General features: G+C 48.3%; 1 protein-coding gene across 1 annotated transcript; it reads right to left on the bottom strand.

The window, feature by feature from the left end:
* Positions 1-18515: 18515 nt before the first annotated feature.
* On the bottom strand, positions 18516-20891 carry LOC137265386 (uncharacterized). Its single transcript, XM_067800785.1, has one exon. It carries the CDS (start codon positions 20498-20500, stop codon positions 19607-19609), a length of 894 nt encoding a protein of 297 aa, XP_067656886.1. The 5' UTR covers positions 20501-20891; the 3' UTR covers positions 18516-19606.
* Between the last annotated feature and the right edge of the window lie 446 nt (positions 20892-21337).

Below are 21337 nucleotides of genomic sequence, written 5' to 3'. Positions count from 1 at the left end.
TTCCCAGTGACACCCTCTCCCTTCTCCACTGCCATCCTCTCGCTTGCCCACTGCCATCCTCTCCGTTCTCCTCAGCTATCCTCTCCCTTCTCCATTGCCACCGTCTTTCTTCCCCACTGCCACCCTCTCAATTCTCCACTGCCATCCTCTACCTTGCCCACTACCATCCTCTCGCTTGCCCACTCTAACCTCTCCCTTCCCCACTGCCACTGTCTCCCTTCCCCACTACAACCCTCTATCTTTCCCTCTGCCATCATCTCCCTTCTCCACTGCCATCCTATCCCTTGACCACTGCCACCATCTTCCTTCCCCACTGCCCACTGCCACCCTCTCTCTTCCCCACTGCCACCCTCGAATCTCCCTTCCTCACTGCCACAGTCTCCCGTCTCCGCTGCCATTGCCTCCCTTTCCCACTGCCAAAGTCGCCATTCACTCTCCCTTTTCCACTACGACCCTCTTTGCACTGTCATTGCCTCCCTTCCCCACTACCACTGTCGCCATTCACTCTCCCTTTTCCACTACGACCCTCTTTGCACTGTCATTGCCTCCCTTCCCCACTATCCACTGTCTCCATTCACTCTCCCTTTTCCACAAAGACCCTCTTTCTTTCCCACTGCAACCCTCTCCCTTCACCACTGTCACCCTCTTTCTTCCCCACTGCCACGCTCTTTCTTTCCTAGTGTCAACCTCTCCCTTTTTCACTGCCATCCTCTCCCTTCCCCACTGCCACTTTCTCCGTTCTCCACCACCACCCCTTATCATTCCCAGTGACACTCTCTCCCTTCCCCACTGCCACTTTCTCCATTCTCCACCACCACCCTCTATCTTTCCTAGTGACACCATCTCCCTTGCCCACTGCCACCCTCTCCCTTCTCCACTGCCATCCTCTCGCTTGCCCACTGCCATCCTCTACCTTGCCCACTGCCACCCTCTCCCTTCTCCACTGCCATCCTCTCGCTTGCCCACTGCCATCCTCTCCGTTCTCCTCAGCTATCCTCTCCCTTCTCCATTGCCACCGTCTTTTTTCCCCACTGCCACCCTCTCAATTCTTCACTGCCATCCTCTACCTTGCCCACTGTCACCATCTCCCTTCTCCACTGCCATCCTCTCCCTTCCCCACTGCCACTGTCTCCCTTCCCCACTACAACCCTCTATCTTTCCCTCTGCCATCATCTCCCTCTCCACTGCCATCCTATCCCTTGACCACTGCCACCTTCTTTCTTTCCCACTGCCCACTGCCACCCTCTCTCTTCCCCACTGCTACCTTCGAATCTCCCTTCCCCACTGCCACACTCTCCTGTCTCCACTGCCATTGCCTCCCTTTCCCACTACCACTGTCGCCATTCACTCTCCCTTTTCCACTACGACCCTCTTTGCACTGTCATTGCCTCCCTTCCAGACTGCCACTGTCTCCATTCACTCTCTCTTTTCCACTACGACCCTCTTTCTTTTCCACTGCCACCCTGTCCCTTCACCACTGTCGCCCTCTTTCTTCCCCAGTGCCACACTCTTTCTTTCCTACTGCCACCCTCTCCCTTCTACACTGCCATCCTCTCGCTTGCCCACTGCCACTTTCTCCATTCTCCACCGCCACCCCGTGTCTTTCCCAGTGACACCCTCTACCTTCTCCACTGCCATCCTCTCGCTTGCCCACTGCCATCCTCTCCGTTCTCCTCAGCAATCCTCTCCCTTCTCCATTGCCTTCTTTCTTCCACTGCAATTGTTTTTCTTCCACTGGAATCCTCTCCCTTCCCCACTGCCACACTCTCCCGTCTCCACTGCCATTGCCTCCCTTTCCCACTACCACTGTCGCCATTCACTCTCCCTTTTCCACTACGACCCTCTTTGCACTACCATTGCCTCCCTTCCCCACTACCACTGTCTCCATTCACTCTCCCTTTTCCACAAAGACCCTCTTTCTTTCCCACTGCAACCCTCTCCCTTCACCACTGTCACCCTCTTTCTTCCCCACTGCCACGCTCTTTCTTTCCTAGTGTCAACCTCTCCCTTTTTCACTGCCATCCTCTCCCTTCCCCACTGCCACTTTCTCCGTTCTCCACCACCACCCCTTATCATTCCCAGTGACACTCTCTCCCTTCCCCACTGCCACTTTCTCCATTCTCCACCACCACCCCCTATCTTTCCTAGTGACACCTTCTCCCTTGCCCACTGCCATCCTCTCCCTTCCCCACTGCCACTGTCTCCCTTCCCCACAACAACCCTCTATCTTTCCCTCTGCCATCATCTCCCTTCTCCACTGCCATCCTATCCCTTGACCACTGCCACCATCTTCCTTCCCCACTGCCCACTGCCACCCTCTCTCTTCCCCACTGCCACCCTCGAATCTCCCTTCCCCACTGCCACACTCTCCCGTCTCCACTGCCATTGCCTCCCTTTCCCACTACCACTGTCGCCATTCACTCTCCCTTTTCCACTACGACCCTTTTTCTTTCCCAGTGCCACCCTGTCCCTTCACCACTGTCACCCTCTCCCTTCTCCATTGCCATCCTCTCCCTTCCCCACTGCCACTGTCTCCATTCACTCTCCCTTTTCCACTAAGACCCTCTTTCTTTCCCACTGCATCCCTCTCCCTTCACCACTGTCACCCTCTTTCTTCCCCACTGCCACGCTCTTTCTTTCCTAGTGTCACCCTCTCCCTTTTTCACTGCCATCCTCTCCCTTCCCCACTGCCACTTTCTCCATTCTCCACCACCACCCCTATCTTTCCTAGTGACACCTTCTCCCTTGCCCACTGCCACCCTCTCCCTTCTCCACTGCCATCCTCTCGCTTGCCCACTGCCATCCTCTACTTTCCCACTGCCACCCTCTCCCTTCTCCATTGCCATCCTCTCGTTTGCCCACTGCCATTCTCTCCGTTCTCCTCAGCTATCCTCTCCCTTCTCCATTGCCACCGTCTTTCTTCCCCACTGCCACACTCTCAATTCTCCACTGCCATCCTCTACCTTGCCCACTGCCACCCTCTCCCTTCTCCACTGCCATCCTCTCGCTTGCCCACTCTAACCTCTCCCTTCCCCACTGCCACTGTCTCCCTTCCCCACTACAACCCTCTATCTTTCCCTCTGCCATCATCTCCCTTCTCCACTGCCATCCTATCCCTTGACCACTGCCACCATCTTCCTTCCCCACTGCCCACTGCCACCCTCTCTCTTCCCCACTGCCACCCTCGAATCTCCCTTCCTCACTGCCACAGTCTCCCGTCTCCACTGCCATTGCCTCCCTTTCCCACTACCAATGTCGCCATTCACTCTCCCTTTTCCACTACGACCCTCTTTGCACTGTCATTGCCTCCCTTCCCCACTACCACTGTCTCCATTCACTCTCCCTTTTCCACTACGACCCTTTTTCTTTCCCACTGCCACCCTGTCCCTTCACCACTGTCACCCTCTCCTTTCTCCATTGCCATCCTCTCCCTTCCCCACTGCCACTTTCTCCCTTCCCCACTTCAACCCCCTATCTTTCCCAGTGACACCCTCTCCCTTCTCCACTGCCATCCTCTCGCTTGCCCACTGCCATCCTCTCCGTTCTCCTCAGCTATCCTCTCCCTTCTCCATTGCCACCGTCTTTCTTCCCCACTGCCACCCTCTCAATTCTCCACTGCCATCCTCTACCTTGCCCACTGCCATCCTCTCCCTTCCCCACTGCCACTGTCTCCCTTCCCCACTACAACCCTCTATCTTTCCCTCTGCCATCATCTCCCTTCTCCACTGCCATCCTATCCCTTGACCACTGCCACCATCTTCCTTTCCCACTGCCCACTGCCACCCTCTCTCTTCCCCACTGCCACCCTCGAATCTCCCTTCCCCACTACCACTGTCTCCATTCACTCTCCTTTTTCCACTACGACCCTCTTTCTTTCCCACTGCCACCCTGTCCCTTCACGACGGTCGCCCTCTTTCTTCTCAACTGCCACACTCTTTCTTTCCTACTGCCACCCTCTCCCTTCTACACTGCCATCCCTTCCCTTCCCCACTGTCACTTTCTCCATTCTCCACCACCACCCCCTATCTTTCCCAGTGACACCCTCTCCCTTCTCCACTGCCATCCTCTCGCTTGCCCACTGCCATCCTCTCCGTTCTCCTCAGCTATCCTCTCCCTTCTCCATTGCCACCGTCTTTCTTCCCCACTGCCACCCTCTCAATTCTCCACTGCCATCCTCTACCTTGCCCACTACCATCCTCTCGCTTGCCCACTCTAACCTCTCCCTTCCCCACTGCCACTGTCTCCCTTCCCCACTACAACCCTCTATCTTTCCCTCTGCCATCATCTCCCTTCTCCACTGCCATCCTATCCCTTGACCACTGCCACCATCTTCCTTCCCCACTGCCCACTGCCACCCTCTCTCTTCCCCACTGCCACCCTCGAATCTCCCTTCCTCACTGCCACAGTCTCCCGTCTCCACTGCCATTGCCTCCCTTTCCCACTACCAATGTCGCCATTCACTCTCCCTTTTCCACTACGACCCTCTTTGCACTGTCATTGCCTCCCTTCCCCACTACCACTGTCTCCATTCACTCTCCCTTTTCCACTACGACCCTTTTTCTTTCCCACTGCCACCCTGTCCCTTCACCACTGTCACCCTCTCCTTTCTCCATTGCCATCCTCTCCCTTCCGCACTGCCACTTTCTCCCTTCCCCACTTCAACCCCCTATCTTTCCCAGTGACACCCTCTCCCTTCTCCACTGCCATCCTCTCGCTTGCCCACTGCCATCCTCTCCGTTCTCCTCAGCTATCCTCTCCCTTCTCCATTGCCACCGTCTTTCTTCCCCACTGCCACCCTCTCAATTCTCCACTGCCATCCTCTACCTTGCCCACTGCCATCCTCTCCCTTCCCCACTGCCACTGTCTCCCTTCCCCACTACAACCCTCTATCTTTCCCTCTGCCATCATCTCCCTTCTCCACTGCCATCCTATCCCTTGACCACTGCCACCATCTTCCTTTCCCACTGCCCACTGCCACCCTCTCTCTTCCCCACTGCCACCCTCGAATCTCCCTTCCCCACTGCCACTGTCTCCATTCACTCTCCTTTTTCCACTACGACCCTCTTTCTTTCCCACTGCCACCCTGTCCCTTCACGACGGTCGCCCTCTTTCTTCTCAACTGCCACACTCTTTCTTTCCTACTGGCACCCTCTCCCTTCTACACTGCCATCCCCTCCCTTCCCCACTGTCACTTTCTCCATTCTCCACCACCACCCCCTATCTTTCCCAGTGACACCCTCTCCCTTCTCCACTGCCATCCTCTCGCTTGCCCACTGCCATCCTCTCCGTTCTCCTCAGCTATCCTCTCCCTTCTCCATTGCCACCGTCTTTCTTCCCCACTGCCACCCTCTCAATTCTCCACTGCCATCCTCTACCTTGCCCACTACCATCCTCTCGCTTGCCCACTCTAACCTCTCCCTTCCCCACTGCCACTGTCTCCCTTCCCCACTACAACCCTCTATCTTTCCCTCTGCCATCATCTCCCTTCTCCACTGCCATCCTATCCCTTGACCACTGCCACCATCTTCCTTCCCCACTGCCCACTGCCACCCTCTCTCTTCCCCACTGCTACCCTCGAATTTCCCTTCCCCACTGCCACACTCTCCCGTCTCCACTGCCATTGCCTCCCTTTCCCACTACCACTGTCGCCATTCACTCTCCCTTTTCCACTACGACCCTCTTTGCACTGCCATTGCCTCCCTTCCCCACTACCACTGTCTCCATTCACTCTCCTTTTTCCACTACGACCCTCTTTCTTTTCCACTGCCACCCTCTCCCTTCTCCACTGCCATCCTCTCGCTTGCCCACTGCCATCCTCTCCGTTCTCCTCAGCTATCCTCTCCCTTCTCCATTGCCACCGTCTTTTTTCCCCACTGCCACCCTCTCAATTCTTCACTGCCATCCTCTACCTTGCCCACTGCCACCCTCTCCCTTCTCCACTGCCATCCTCTCGCTTGCCCACTCAAACCTCTCCCTTCCCCACTGCCACTGTCTCCCTTCCCCACTACAACCCTCTATTTTTCCCTCTGCCATCATCTCCCTCTCCACTGCCATCCTATCCCTTGACCACTGCCACATTCGTTCTTTCCCACTGCCACCCTCTCTCTTCCCCACTGCCACCTTCTAATCTCCCTTCCCCACTGCCACACTCTCCCGTCTCCACTGCCATTGCCTCCCTTTCCCACTACCACTGTCGCCATTCACTCTCCCTTTTCCACTACGACCCTCTTTGCACTGCCATTGCCTCCCTTCCCCACTACCACTGTCTGCATTCACTCTCCCTTTTCCACAAAGACCCTCTTTCTTTCCCACTGCCACCCTGTCCCTTCACGACGGTCGCCCTCTTTCTTCTCAACTGCCACACTCTTTCTTTCCTACTGCCACCCTCTCCCTTCTACACTGCCATCCCCTCCCTTCCCCACTGTCACTTTCTCCATTCTCCACCACCACCCCCTATCTTTCCCAGTGACACCCTCTCCCTTCTCCACTACCATCCTCTCGCTTGCCCACTGCCATCCTCTCCGTTCTCCTCAGCTATCCTCTCCCTTCTCCATTGCCACCGTCTTTTTCCCCACTGCCACCCTCTCAATTCTTCACTGCCATCCTCTACCTTGCCCACTGCCACCCTCTCCCTTCTCCACTGCCATCCTCTCGCTTGCCCACTCTAACCTCTCCCTTCCCCACTGCCACTGTCTCCCTTCCCCACTACAACCCTCTATTTTTCCCTCTGCCATCATCTCCCTCTCCACTGCCATCCTATCCCATGACCACTGCCACATTCGTTCTTTCCCACTGCCCACTGCCACCCTCTCTCTTCCCCACTGCCACCTTCGAATCTCCCTTCCCCACTGCCACACTCTCCCGTCTCCACTGCCATTGCCTCCCTTTCCCACTACCACTGTCGCCATTCACTCTCCCTTTTCCACTACGACCCTCTTTGCACTGCCATTGCCTCCCTTCCCCACTACCACTGTCTCCATTCACTCTCCTTTTTCCACTACGACCCTCTTTCTTTTCCACTGCCACCCTGTCCCTTCACCACTGTCGCCCTCTTTCTTCCCCAGTGCCACACTCTTTCTTTCCTACTGCCACCCTCTCCCTTTTCCACTGCCACCCTCTCCCTTCCGCACTGCCACCCTCTCACTTCTATCATCTTCTCCCACCCCAGTGCTTTCCTTGTTCTTTTCCATTGCCATCCGCCCCCTTCCACCCTTTCCCTTCTTCTCTGCCACCCTCTACCTTACCCTCTGCCACCCTCTAACTTCTCCACTGCCATCCTCTCCCTTCCCCACTGCCACCCTCTCCCTTCTCCACTGCCATCCTCACCCATGCCACCTGCCACCCTCTCCCTTCTCCACTGCCATCCTATCACTTCCCCACTGCCACCATCTCCCTTCCCCACTGCCACCCTCTTTCTTCCATACTGCCACCCTCTTTCTTTGACACTACCACCGCTCCCTTCTTTACTGCCATCCTCTCCCTTCCCCACTGCCACCCTCTCAATTCTCCACTGCCACCCTCTACCTTCCCCACTGCCACCCTCTCCCTTCCACACTGCCACCCTCTCACTTCCCCACTGCTATCCTTGTTCTTTTTCATTGCCATCCGCTCCCTTCCACCCTTTCCCTTCTTCTCTGCTACCCTCTACCTTACCCTCTGCCACCCTCTAACTTCTCCACTACCACCCCCTATCTTTCCCACTGCCATCACCTCCCTTCACCACTGCCATGCTCTCCCTTACACACTGCCACCCTCTCCTTTCTATACTGCCACCCTCTTTCTTTGACATTGACACCTCTCCCTTCACCACTGCCATCCTCTCCCTTCACCACTGCCAACCTCTTTCTTCCCCACTTCCCACCCTTTCCCACTACGACCCTCTTTCATTCCTACTGCCACCTCTCAATTGTCCACTGCCATCATCTACCTTGGCCACTGTCATCCTCTCCCTTCCCCACTGCCATCCTCTCCCATGCCAACTGCCACCCTCTCCCTTCTCCACTGCCATCCTATCCCTTCTCCACTGCCATCCTATACCTTCCCCATTGCCACCATCTCCCTTCCCCACTGTCACCGTCTTTCTTCCATACTGCCACCCTCTTTCTTTGACACTTCCACTGCTCCCTTCTTTACTGCCGTCCTCTCCCTTCCCCACTGCCACCCTCTCGCTTACCCACTGCCATCCTCTCCCTTTTCCACTGCCACCATCTCCTTTCCCCACTGCCACCATTTCCCTTCACCACTACCACCCTCTTTCTTACTGAATGCCACCCTCTCAATTCTCCACTGCCACCCTCTCAATTCTCCACTGCCACCCTCTCAATTCTCCACTGCCACCTTCTACCTTGCCCACTGCCATCCTCTCCCTTCCCCACTGCTACCATCTCCCTTCACTCCTGCCACCCTGGTTTTCCCCACTCTCCACTGCAACCATTTCCCTTCACCACTGCCACCCTCTTTCTTACTGAATGCCACCCTCTCAATTCTCCACTGCCACCCTCTCAATTCTCCACTGCCACCCTCTCAATTCTCCACTGCCACCCTCTACCTTGCCCACTGCCATCCTCTCCCTTCCCCACTGCCACCATCTCCCTTCACCGCTGCCACCCTGTTTCTTTCCCACTGCCTCCCTCTCCCTTCTCAACTGCCATCCTATCCCTTGCCCACTGCCACCATCTCCCTTCGCTACTGACATCCTCTCCATTCCCCACTGCCATGTTCACCCTTACCCACTGCCACCCTCTCCCTTCTCAACTGTCATCCTCTCCCTTGCCCACTGCCACCATCTCCCTTCACCACTGACATCCTCCTTCTTCCCCACTGCCATCCTGTCCCTTTTCCACTGCCACCATCTCCCTTCCCCACTGCCATCCTATCCCTTCCCCACTGCCACCCTCTTTGTTTTCCACTGCCACCCTTTAACTTGCCCACTGCCACCCTCTCCCATCACGACTGCCATCTTCTCGTTGCCCACTGTCACCCTCTCCCTTCGCCACTGTCATCATCTCCCTTCACCACTGCCACCTTCTCAGTTCTCCACTTCGGAGCGAGGGTGTGCTTTCAGATATTAACCGCGGGATTAGTTTGTTATTTGACTTACACACCGCGGTCTACGATGACTGAATATATTCCCTAAAGCACTTTCAAAGACTTAAGTTCCCCTCACTCCACTAAAATATATCAAATCTGAATATAAAATATAGGCTATAAATGCATGAAAGCAGATACCTTGCAACAAGATTGCCATGTCAATGGCACTATTTACAGACGGCAACAATTTCTCGTGCACGTCGTGCGCTGCATGTTTAAAAACCACGTGGTCTTAAGGTAGTCTCTCGATCATTCTCTCGCCTCTTCGCCCAAACCTTCAGTTAAATGGGTTTTTTTTTCTGGCTGGCCTCGACCAGCTCATCATCTGATAACGTCGACATGTAGCGAGGTTTTCAAAACTACGAACATCCATGTGTTACAAGATGAATGTAAGCGCCATTCTCAACACCTCGCCCACTGATACAAATACGGACTGAGGTCAGAGGAGGGATGTCACTTCTCCAAAGAGAAAAGTGACATTCCCCAAAGACAACTGGTCCATCACTTGCGGAGTTACGAGGAATCATTTCAGTATCCAATGGCAAGATCAATGTAATATTCAAAGAATAGAACATGAAATTGGTCACTTTAACGTCATTTTAATGGAAGGATTTTTAAAATATTTCTCGAGGCGAGGCCGAAAGAAATCCCGACGTCCCTCCAGGATACAAAAACCGAGGCCAAGCCGAGGATTTTTATGTATCTGGAGGAGGATACATGTACGTGTGTTGGTTTGACCTCTCGTAACGCACTTCGGGTACTTGAAACAATATCGCCCTAGGGCGATATTTTAAAAAAATCCAACCTCTGATGACGTCACAAGAGGTTGATATGAGACATAAACCTTTAATATCCGAAGGTGTGTAGGGTGAACATTCATGCTTCGGGCAACTGCACGTTGAGACTGGCCAGCTTCAAGGTGACCAATGGCGATGTGATTGTTGGCTTCACTCGGACGCATTTTGCGTCCGTGAACAATATTTTAAGTACTGTGAATAATCGACAGACAACGATCAACCTTCCATACCCATCATTGAGACCATCTGATTCCAGCTTTCACATGCATTGCTTGTGAATTGAGTATTCTGTGACACTGCACCCTGAAATTGAATATTATGTACGGGTATTTTACGGATGGCGCGTTTTGCTGTGATGTTTCAAGACATAACACCATTGGACTCACAAACAGAGCAACCTTTTGTAAAATGAATCATGTTTTAATTCATTGCTACATGACATTGCAATTTCCATTATGCGTTTCTTTTAGGGAGAGTATATTTAACCATTAGGTCCCACATGAAATGTAATGAATGACTTTTGCAATAGTGTTTACATCCTTGAAAGGGAATTACTTCAACCACAGGCAAACTGTAGCGCAAGTGGGGTTGCGCAGCGTAGAGAATATGACCAGTATTCATATATGTTTCGCTCGCATATATGAAGACTGGTCATTTTCTCTACGCTGCGCAACCACATTTGCGCTACAGTTGGCATGTGCTTCAACACCCAACTGGTCACAATGATAGATAATTTACAGACTTTGATGTATGAGAATCTGCCGCCCCTACACATGTACACTCTGATGACTCATTTCATCATCTGAACTTGAACAAAGATTCCATCTTGGACACCTTGAAATCCTGGGGTGGTTCGCGCATTAATTTCTAGTTGTACTGCATCTCCAACTGCAAATGCCGACCGTTTAAACCCAAACACGCAAGATAACAGTGGATTGCAGTAATCATCGCATACGTAGACTAGGTCCTTGTTGCCTGGGAAGAGGGTAGAGCAAAACTGAGAAGCTCCTTCGTTGCAGTTTATCTCTACCTCCACGAAGGTTCAGACGCCACTGACCTCTTCAAAAGTAAGAGACCAGTTCAGGAGAGGGGCGGTGAGGTAGTTTAGTGGTTAAAGCGTTCGCCCGTCACGCCGAAGACCCATGTTCGATTCCCCAGGTGGGTTCAGTGTGTGAAGCTCCTTCCTGGTGTCCCTGGCCGTGATATTGCTACAAGCTGCGGAGAGCCATTGTCACCTTCTCACGCTTATCCGGGAACGACGCCGACTTGTCAAGTATTGCTCGGATAGGATATCGTTCCTAGACTTGTCAGCGCCAAACTCTCTCTTCTAACTCATTCACTCACACACACACCGTCCCATAACCACACACACTTACTGTGGGGTAGAATAGTGGTTAAACCGTTCGCTCGTCACGCTGAGGACCCGGGTTCGATTCCCCAAGTGAGTACGATTTGTGAAGCCCATTTCTGTGAAGCCCAGTCCCCGGCTGGAATATTGCTAAAGGAGGCGTAAAACTACATTCAGTTAGTGAACCCCTTTCGATAGTAGTCTGCCATGCTGCGATAGATCTGGAATATTTGTCGATTGGCGTCCACACTCTTCCAGCTATGTGATGGCCGTGTGTAAATAGTTATGTTATGCCACTTCCACGAACACGATTACCTTTCAGGGACCAATATTTTTCTCCGAAATCTGTTAAATTACCGGAAAACCGTATTCACTCGTCCCTCTTAAACCACGACCCGCACTAATCGAAATTTTACCATGTGTTTACATATGTGATCCATGAGGTTGAAGGGTAGCCTGTCGTTGCCATTGCTGAAAGCGATAGTAAATAAGGTGTCATTCTCGTGTTAAACATTCTTCAGGGAAAATGACAGTCATAAAACACTCGTCGTTGCTAGGCACCGTAGTCGCAGGTGCTAATTTCAGACGGTTGAAATGGGTATCGTGGCAAACTTCGAGGGGGTGCCGCGTTGGTGGGGCCAATATTTGCTCTTGTTTGTTTGGGAGGTTGGACTTGATGTGTTAGTGTCTCGTGTGTGACTCGATGGCAGACGTTGTCTTAGTTATAAGGGGGCGGTGGGGTAGCCTAGTGGGTAAGACGTTCGCACGTCACCCCGAAACCCGGGTTCGATTCCATACATGGGTACAGTGTCTCAGCAATGGGTTCTCGCAGTTTTTTGGGTTTTTGGGGGTGGGTGGGTGTGGGTGTTGTGTAATGGAACAAACGAGGACTAATCAATAAGGATATGATGACGTGTCAACCAAGTCTGTGAACCTGACCACCCGATCTCGTCAGCCACCTCTAACGACGAGCATAGGTTGCTGAAGACCAATTCTAACCCGGATCTTCGCGGGTGGGGTCACTTGATATTATGTAAATAATATTGATTCATGTCGTCTAATAAGACTTGGACAAGTTTGTATTGGACACTTTGACAAACATTCGTAGGTAGTTGCCCAGTGGCGCCTTTAAGCTTTACCAAATTCCCAAATTTCTTGTCTTGCCTTCTCCACGCCCGTGACGGAATCGCCCGAGTGATAAACGCCCATGACGTGCGTACGCCACGTCAGATCGCCGCCCGTCCACAGTGGTGTCAAACCAACTTGTTCATGACAGGAAAATAAAGAGATAAAGTTAATTTTCGGTAACGTAAATATACATATTCTTGTCTATATACCTGGCTAAAAATATACTAAATTCACTAAAATTCACTATAACATAAATATTCACTTTTAGCCGATAAAGCGATCAAAGTTCAAATTTACAATAAATTACAAAGCTTTCTCCGATATCGATCAAGGAAACAAAATTCTCAAATAAATCAACTATTATGAATTCTACCTGTCACCAAGTTGGTTTGCCCGACCGGGTCCATGTTACATATTGCTGCCTGGCGTCAAACATCATCTGTCAGTGAATGAGGACTGTGGTGTATACGACGCGAATAGATCCTTTGGCATTCACGGATTAGATCTTAGATATCGACGCTGCCTTAGACATTCAGTCCCTAGAAATGCAGTTATATTGAATACACAATGTCATTTAGAAAGTAAAGAACAGACTGTAGCAATTCAGAACATATTCTCGGAGTCAGGCAAAGTAGGTGATCTGGACTTTAATGTAAACCACGGTGGCTGAGTGGGTTTGATGGTTGACTTTATGGGCTGACGATTAGATTCTTTACTCTAAGAGTATGGTCTCGAATACCTGATGGAACTCAACCAACTAAAGAACTTGAGTCTATACTACGGAGAGGAAGTGTAATCTAAAATATACGGTTTATTTGGGTTATCTTGTTGATAAATATATTGCAATACTAGTTTATCTACACATACACGCCCATATACACACTCATACTCACAGACAGGCACGCGCACGCACGCCCATTACATACACGTGGTCCATCGTGTAAGATATATACACCTGGAAATTAATCAAGCAACACCCCAATTTTTTCTATTGGAGCAACTTTGAAGTGTTCTGACAATCAAAATATGCCGGGTTGATATAGTTTGACACTTTTTTATTCAACAGACGATCTCTGACAAACAACTTAAAGGGAAAAAGTATCAAGACTTTGCTTTATTGCAACGAAATCCAAATTCTTAAAACTGTCTTAAATTCATGAAAAAATGGACACAATTTACTATTCATCCACAGACGTTGTTGTCAGGTGTATTAACACAAATGTCACATGGAAAGAAAGAACAGTCATCTGAGAGTCTGCACACCGACTTTCATCAATATCTAGTGTGTCCTCCCTGCGCACGCACCACCGATTCCAGACGCCTCCTCATTCCTTGGATGAGTCTCCGGATCTGATTCTGGGGGATCCTGTTCCACTCCTCATGCAGGGCAGCCGTCAATTCGTTGAGATTATGGACTGGTGGGTCTCTCTGCCTCACACGACGGCCAATAAAGTCCCACAAATGTTCAATGGGGTTGAGGTCAGGGCTCATGGCAGGCCATGGAATTCTGTCAATTGCATTTTGCCGCAAAAAATCATTTACAGCATGCGCCCTGTGAGGTCTAGCATTGTCGTCCATAAATATGGGTCTCGTTGCCAGAGGATGGTTCTCAAAATGAGGTACCACAGCCCTGTCAAGAACCTCCTGTTGGTAACGAACACCGTTAAGGTTGCCACGGATGGTAATGATATCCAACTTGCAGTTCATGGAAATGCACCCCCATACCATAACGGAACCTCCCCCAAAGGCCACAGTCTCCTGGATGTTCCGTGGAGCCATTGCTGTGTTCCTCTGCCTCCAGACCCGAGTACGACCGTCCACCATGTGCAGCAAGAACCGGCTCTCATCTGAGAAATGGACCTTCCTCCAAGAGGCAATGTTCCAGTGCAAACGGTCATTACACCAGGCCAGTCGGGCTGCCTTATGGGCTGGAGACAGTCTGGGTCGCTTGATTGGCCTCCTTGCCCGGTATCCTGCAGCTTTCAGACGATTCCGAACAGTCCTGTTCGAGATGGGTCTCCCTGGAAGCCACTCCTGTCTCAACCGAGAGCTCGAGTCGAAGGACCTGCGCCGTACAAGTCTCAGTAAAGCTCTGTCCTCCCGGACTGTGGTCTTCCTGGGTCTTCCTGGTCTAGGCAGGTCTTTAACTTCATTAGTGGCCCGGTATTTTTTCAAAAGTTTTGAAATTATGGAATGATGTCGTCCGATTTGAGTCCCGATTTGTCTTAGAGACATACCAGCATTCCTCATGCCGATTATTTGCCAACGAGTGGCCTCTGATAATTTCCTACGTGCCATGACATTGAAATGAATGAAAAACCGAATGCAATCGACAACCTGCGCTTGTAAACACCCCAGGGAAAAAGTGCATTTTTCGAAAGTTGAGGTTAAAGCAATGCACGTGCGCTGTGCAAGCTTCACGCGCGTCATATCAACCCATGAAAAGCTCATGCTGTATGTCAATACATCAAAATTGAATAATCAATCATCAAAATTACTTCGTTAAACTTTGTTAAGTTTTTATGTGTCTTTGAATTTGGTGTTGCTTAATTAATTTCCATATGTATACATAAGAAAACCTCAGTTAAGGAGGCGGAAAAATTACAGGCGTGCAATTTAGCTATCAGACATTTCCCGAGGAGGAAGCTCGTGTGAACGTTTATATCCGTCTATCAAAACTTGATAAACAGTGTTCGTTGTAGACTGCCGTGGCTGCTTTTTATCGATCTCTAAAATCACCAATAATCCAGATAATCTTCTCCTGACACGCCGGCTCCGTGTTATAAATCTCCCCATACTGGCGTTTCTTTAATTTCGGTGCAATCTATGGGAATTGTTTGTTTCTCAGCAACCTGTCGGCGGGGTCGATACCGGGAAACAAACAAGTGCCTGGCAATTAATATTCTAAGTAGGAGTTGGATATCTCCAGTACAAAAACTTTGGTGGCATCGGAGAGAATACCTGTTTACCAGGAGATAACACTCGAGATATAGTAGTATTCAAACATGTTTTTTTTTCAGTTTTTATATAAGAAAACATATCTGAAATGTGTTGTGAATGTCTGGGAACTTAATCAAATGGTATTCTCAAATAGTAAGTACATTTATTTAGCATGAAAATAAAACGAGTGCACAACCAAATTGCTGTGTACTCAGGTAACTGTTCAATAATAAAAAAACAAGGGTTTTGTAAGAACTAATGCAAGTTCCTGTCGACTGAGGTAGCATTGTTATGTTGCTTTTGCAATATTCAAGCAACACCCAGGGAGGACCAGAAGGGGTGTTTATACACTGTATCAGTGTGATGAATCAAACCTGGGTCTATCGTTTCAAAGTTGTGTTTTGTTGGTTTAACTGATTCTGCGGTAGCGTCACCTGTTGATTAAAGACTGTCTCTAATTTTAATCGATGTTTGCTAGTACTTAAACCCACTGTGGGATGCCTTGTCTTTGGATTCATTGATTTTCTGTTAATTGACAAACACGGAGTTTGAGCTACTGCATTGATTGATTGATTGATTGATTGATTGATTGATTGATTGATTGATTGATTGATTGATGTCGCATTGAGCAGTATCCCAGCTATATAACGTCGGTCTTAAATATTCGGCTCGAACAGGACAGTCTATGATCAACAGGATGAGCACCGATCTAAGCAATTGGGGTGACATGTGTCAACAAGTCAGAAAGCTTGATCGCCCGTTCCCGTTGGTCACCTCATACAAGAGATTCCTTTCACTTCGTTCAGATGATGTAGGGTTATGAGACAGAAGACATATACATATGAATCGTATCGTGAGAAAATTAGAATAATTCATGGATTATAAAGTTGTTGTATTTAATTAGTCAATCATACCTTCTTTCCTCCCACTTCTAACTGACAATATTCAAAAGAGAAGAAATTCATCCAGTGATAATGATGTTTATTAGTGATCATGTTAAAAAAGACACGTGCAGTTACCCGCGATACATTCATATAATTTATGTGCGTATTGGAAAATCTACCTGAGGGTGTGTGGTTCAGAAGGATACCGGTATCGGCACAGTGAATGTGTTAACGTACGAGGGGTTAGGCACACATGCAAATGGCGAATAGAAGGCCGCCATGAATGGCTTTTGGAGTCCTGTAAATCTCTCATTTTCAAACCTTAGAAACAGGTTCATACACGTAAACGTACCTATTGTGAGTTTAGTTTAAATATGCTACGAACTATTAAAATGGCTGCGTCATATCTCACGCTGTGTTTTCTGAGCTGCAGACACGTGAATAAGAATTCCTGAGAATGGTTTTAAATTTTCAAGAAAGTTTCCTACAGTGCTACATTGCCAGCATGCTTGATGGCCAGTGAAGGATTGGTCCAGTCTTTGGTGATTTTTGTGTCCTATACGTGGCATGCATTCAGTAAAAGACTGATAAAAATAATTGTATCCTTTCTGGTTTGTCAGTTTTTACGCTTAGTTATTGTTAGTGGGTAACCCGGTGGGGACAGAAGCAGTTGCACATATATACCATTGCTTACTGAAAAGGTCGTTTGGATGTTATGTATGGTTAGGGATTGAGTGACGTGACACTAAACAATAGGGCTGGAAGGTATCCCATATTCTGTAGATGTATCGTATACATTTCATATAGGACATTAAATTACATCATAGCAAATACAGGATCTCGTGATGAGAAATACAAACGAGTGCTGTCCTTGAGGAAACCTGACGTCCTACAATAATGAGGCTGACAACCACATGTCATTTCAGTTTGATCATGACATATCATACTTAACACAGTGACATATCATACTTAACACAGTGGCTAATTACTACTCTTGCTGTTTGATCATGACATATCATACATAACATAGTGACATATCATACTTAACACAGTGGCTAATTACCACCCTTGCTGTTTGATCATGACATATACTTAACACAGTGGCTCTTTACTACTCTTGCTGTTTGATCATGACATATCATACTTCTACCCCGGGACCTTCACGGGTCTTGTGTACTAAAAGGTAATCACGTTATTTTTATAGTGTTAGATATTAAACAAAACATGACAATTCGCCTCAACAGTCAGATTCAAGTCCTGTATATTTAACAGTTCATCTTATTGTTGGGTACACTTTCAGCGCATGCTGACACAATGGCAGCTCATGGTGCACGCATTTGCAAGTTTGTGTTTTATAAATGCTTATTTTCCAAGAGCAAATATCCTTACGATATTTCCCCCTTTCCAGATTTTACAGACGTCATTGCGGGTATATACAACATACACTGAGCTAGAATACACGACAGTAGTAAAAGAACATTTTGTTAGGACATTTGGGCACACCGAACATGTGACGAACAGTAGTTAAGATGAAAAGTTCATGAAGATGATGTTTATAATGGAGGTCTGCTGGACGCCGGCTCAAGTATACAGCGTAGAAACGTTTTTATAACGAGTGTAAATCTTTTGCATACATCAAGTTTTGGGTGTGAGATTTCTCTACCGGACATTTAACGTTCTTGTTTTACAGACTGTCTTGGTCAATATATCAAGGTGAAGCGCGTTAAGTTTAAAATGGCGTTTAACACTGTTACCTTTACATAGCGACATCAACATGAAAGATATATACAGCACTTGCTTGGTGACGGTGTTGACATCTACATTAAAACATCGCTTCTGTCTATCCGTAAAACATGGCTCGTCTTGCAGATTAGAAACGTTTGTTTTTCTAAGATGGCAGTGAAGTTGGCTTTCAATTATTTTCCTAAAACTGTCTTGAGCAAATTTGGGTGCTGCTTCTACAGTTAATCTGTTCATAAACTCCCGGTAAAACAGAAAGCACGCGCTCAAGTCGAGCGTAAATGAAACCAGCACGTAATGTTTAATCGATGGTGATGTATTTAATGTGTGGTGAATTAAAGTGACGTAGGGTTTGGGGAACTGCATTTCCGCTGTTCAGGCAGTTTTCAACTCAGTAACTCAGTGTTGATAACTTTGGTTATATTTTAACAAAAAAATATTTTTTAATAAGAAACCCAGGTCTAGAATGTAAGATTTCCTTAGTCGCGCAGTTTAGGTCAATATTACACATGACATCTAATACAAGATCTGATACATGACTGAAAGTTGGCAGCGGGCAGGGTTGCAATGTCAAAACAAACAAAAACATTTTTCATCATAGTTTTACTATAAATGTTTCAATTATTTTTGGTTCGTTTTTAAAGCTGAGTTGATCGTCAGTAAAATAAGAATGAAAACTGGTTGGACTAAACATTCCATGATAAGATCTATTGACAACAAATTAAATACAACGATAATTTCATTTGCCCGTTGTGATTCTCAACAGGTATATGTTTGGGGGATATAAACATTAAGATAGGCATACAGTTATATAATATTTATAACGTATAACAGGTAACATTTACTACATAGCACATGGAAAGTCAGTGAACGGTATAACATTACATAACTACGCACATGTACACCCTGTGTGAAGTGGCCTATTGTGAACCATTACCACAATCATAACAGTGACGCGCGACGACAGAACAGAACCGGTCTATCTGTTCATCTGAACCTTTCCACACGACTAGTCACAATGGGTGGTAATAAAACACGGACGTTACACGACACATTGTGGTTGACTTGTTGACATACAATATTGCGTACAAGATATTGTGGTTTAAAAGCGAATTGCAGTGTAACCACTATATAGTTTCTGTGGTTTTGCATCATCGTAGACAAAACAGTTGGACGAATTGTTCCAGTTATTGTGATCGGTCAGTGTTAATCCCGATTCGTAGGTTACTACGTTGAATTTAAAAAAATGAACTAAATTGAAATGTTGTTCTGCTTTGGTGAGTGAGTATGGATTCATACTTACTATAATTCCAGAAATATCAGGGCAGGGGACACCAGAAATGGGCTTCACACATTGTACCCATGTGGGGAATCGAACCTTCGGCGAACGTTTAAGTCATTAGGCTACCCCACCGTCCCATTGTTCTGCACTGAGGTATGTGCACATACTTACGATACTGACGCTTAAAGCGCGCGTCCCTCGGCGAGAGTCACCGATTAGACAAAGCGCCAACTGTCGAGTCCCGAATGCCCTTATGAAAAGACCCGAATCCCTCAGACCAGAAAGGGTCGGCGGTCTCATCCATGGAGACAAGAGAATCGTAGCGACACACTGACTTAATGTGTTGTGGTTTAAGTATTTCTACAATACTATCATGTACACTGATGACTTAACTATGTCATGTTTGTCTAAGCCTCCTAGATCCCACGGCAGATTTCCTCCCTTCCTCGTAAATCCAAGTCTCGTACGCTGCTGGTGCAGGGACGGTATCCTCCCTAGCGACGTTGCCAAGTCGGTACAGTGGACTGTGGTAGGACCGTTTTTCTGTCGGTATCTGCTTCACCCACTGTTCCGTACGGGTCCTGGATGGAACCTTCATCTTATCCAGCTCCTCGATGACACCTGGTGTCAATGGTCTATGTTTCATCCACTTCTGACTTTTGTTCTCCTTGATCTTCTTGGACTTATCCCACATGTGTGATAACGTCTGCATTATATCCTCCCCGTTATAAATCACATCATCCGAGGACGATAAAGAAGCACTGTCGTCCTTTTTATGAGAATACAATAAACTTGTATTAAGGTCGTGTATGAGCTCCGGTAGGTTAACACCACTCTTGTCCTGACTAGAAGATTTAGAAATCCTGGAATTAACACAATGTTGTAGTTCCAAGTTGGGTGAATCCAAACTCCCGTCAGCGTCTTCCCAGTCATCATCAGTTCTCGGTGTCCTGCTGTGCCGTTGTCTAGGGTCATACTGTAATCCTATCAAGTCCTTTTTCCTTATGGAAATGTCCGGGCCGGACTGTCTCAGTGCAGATGGAACCTTCCTCTCAATACACGGGTAGGACACACTCCGAGATCGTGACACCATCACTGGTCTTTTTGCGGAGAGGGTGTCCACTAAATTACGTCTGGCCCTCTCCTTGTTTCTTGGACGTTTGTCGGAATCCTCGCTGGACACCATGGTTCTTGATAGAGGTGACTGATCTCTGCTGAGGTCGGGAAGGTACCTCTGGGTGTCAAGGAGAACTACTTTCTTGGGTGTCCGCCGACCCGTCCAGTCGGACATAGTCTTCCGTTCTCACTGGACAAGACTCCCCTTCCCATGAACATGACAACACCTGCTCCAACGACAGCAGTATTCACATCCTACACATACGCAGTCAGGAATTCAACTGACAAACGCTAGGCGTTAGTGTCTGTCCACACGGTATAGCTACTGCCCGTGTAATCTAACTATAAGCACGACAAATCGTTCACCTGGTCTCTCTATCTTCTCTTCGTCCATATTTCAGCTGCCAAGTCGACAGTGGTGAAATAAAGTTATATATTTTCTATTGCTAGTTCTTAACTCGGTGTGACCCCATTTGTTCGGTGAGAAAGCGCAGCTGAGCGGACTGTTCGATCGGGGGAAGTGTCCTGTGATCGACTGGGCGATTACATGTGATCCGCTCCCCGCCTATCTGACAATCACCCTTGGAATTCACCTCCCTATTTACCACGCTCTCAACTTTCACGGCGCTTGCGAAAACCAATGCAAACACCACAAGTGACTCGCGCATGCGCATGTGTCATTTCAAAACTGTCGTCTGCGTTGTTACTTCATTTCATTAGCGATACAACGACCAGACATGAGCATGTAGTTCTCATTGATCAATACAGAAAACCTTGTGAATTATTTTGAAATTTGAAAGCAGTTTTATACTGTTGAAATGAGGACCACATTGAAATCAAGACGCCAACTGTGATTTCAATGGGAGATATCAACACCATATCAACATATTGACATAAAGACTTGTTTGCTGTGTCGAGAACGTTAACACTGTGTTCGTGCTCTTAAGTAAAACCATTTTCACAATGACAAATACCCCGCGAGGTAAACAACGAGAATCAGGTTTCGAGACAC

This window comes from Haliotis asinina, chromosome 15 (assembly GCF_037392515.1).
Source record: "Haliotis asinina isolate JCU_RB_2024 chromosome 15, JCU_Hal_asi_v2, whole genome shotgun sequence".
NCBI classification, from domain to species: Eukaryota; Metazoa; Mollusca; class Gastropoda; order Lepetellida; family Haliotidae; genus Haliotis; species Haliotis asinina.
Note: the sequence above shows the minus strand (reverse complement) of the source record. Positions and strands in the feature narration are given on the sequence as shown.

What these genes read in the sequence shown, in the direction of transcription:
- LOC137265386 (XM_067800785.1), bottom strand. Translation starts at nt 20,500, where the DNA reads ATGTCCGACTGGACGGGTCGGCGGACACCCAAGAAAGTAGTTCTCCTT.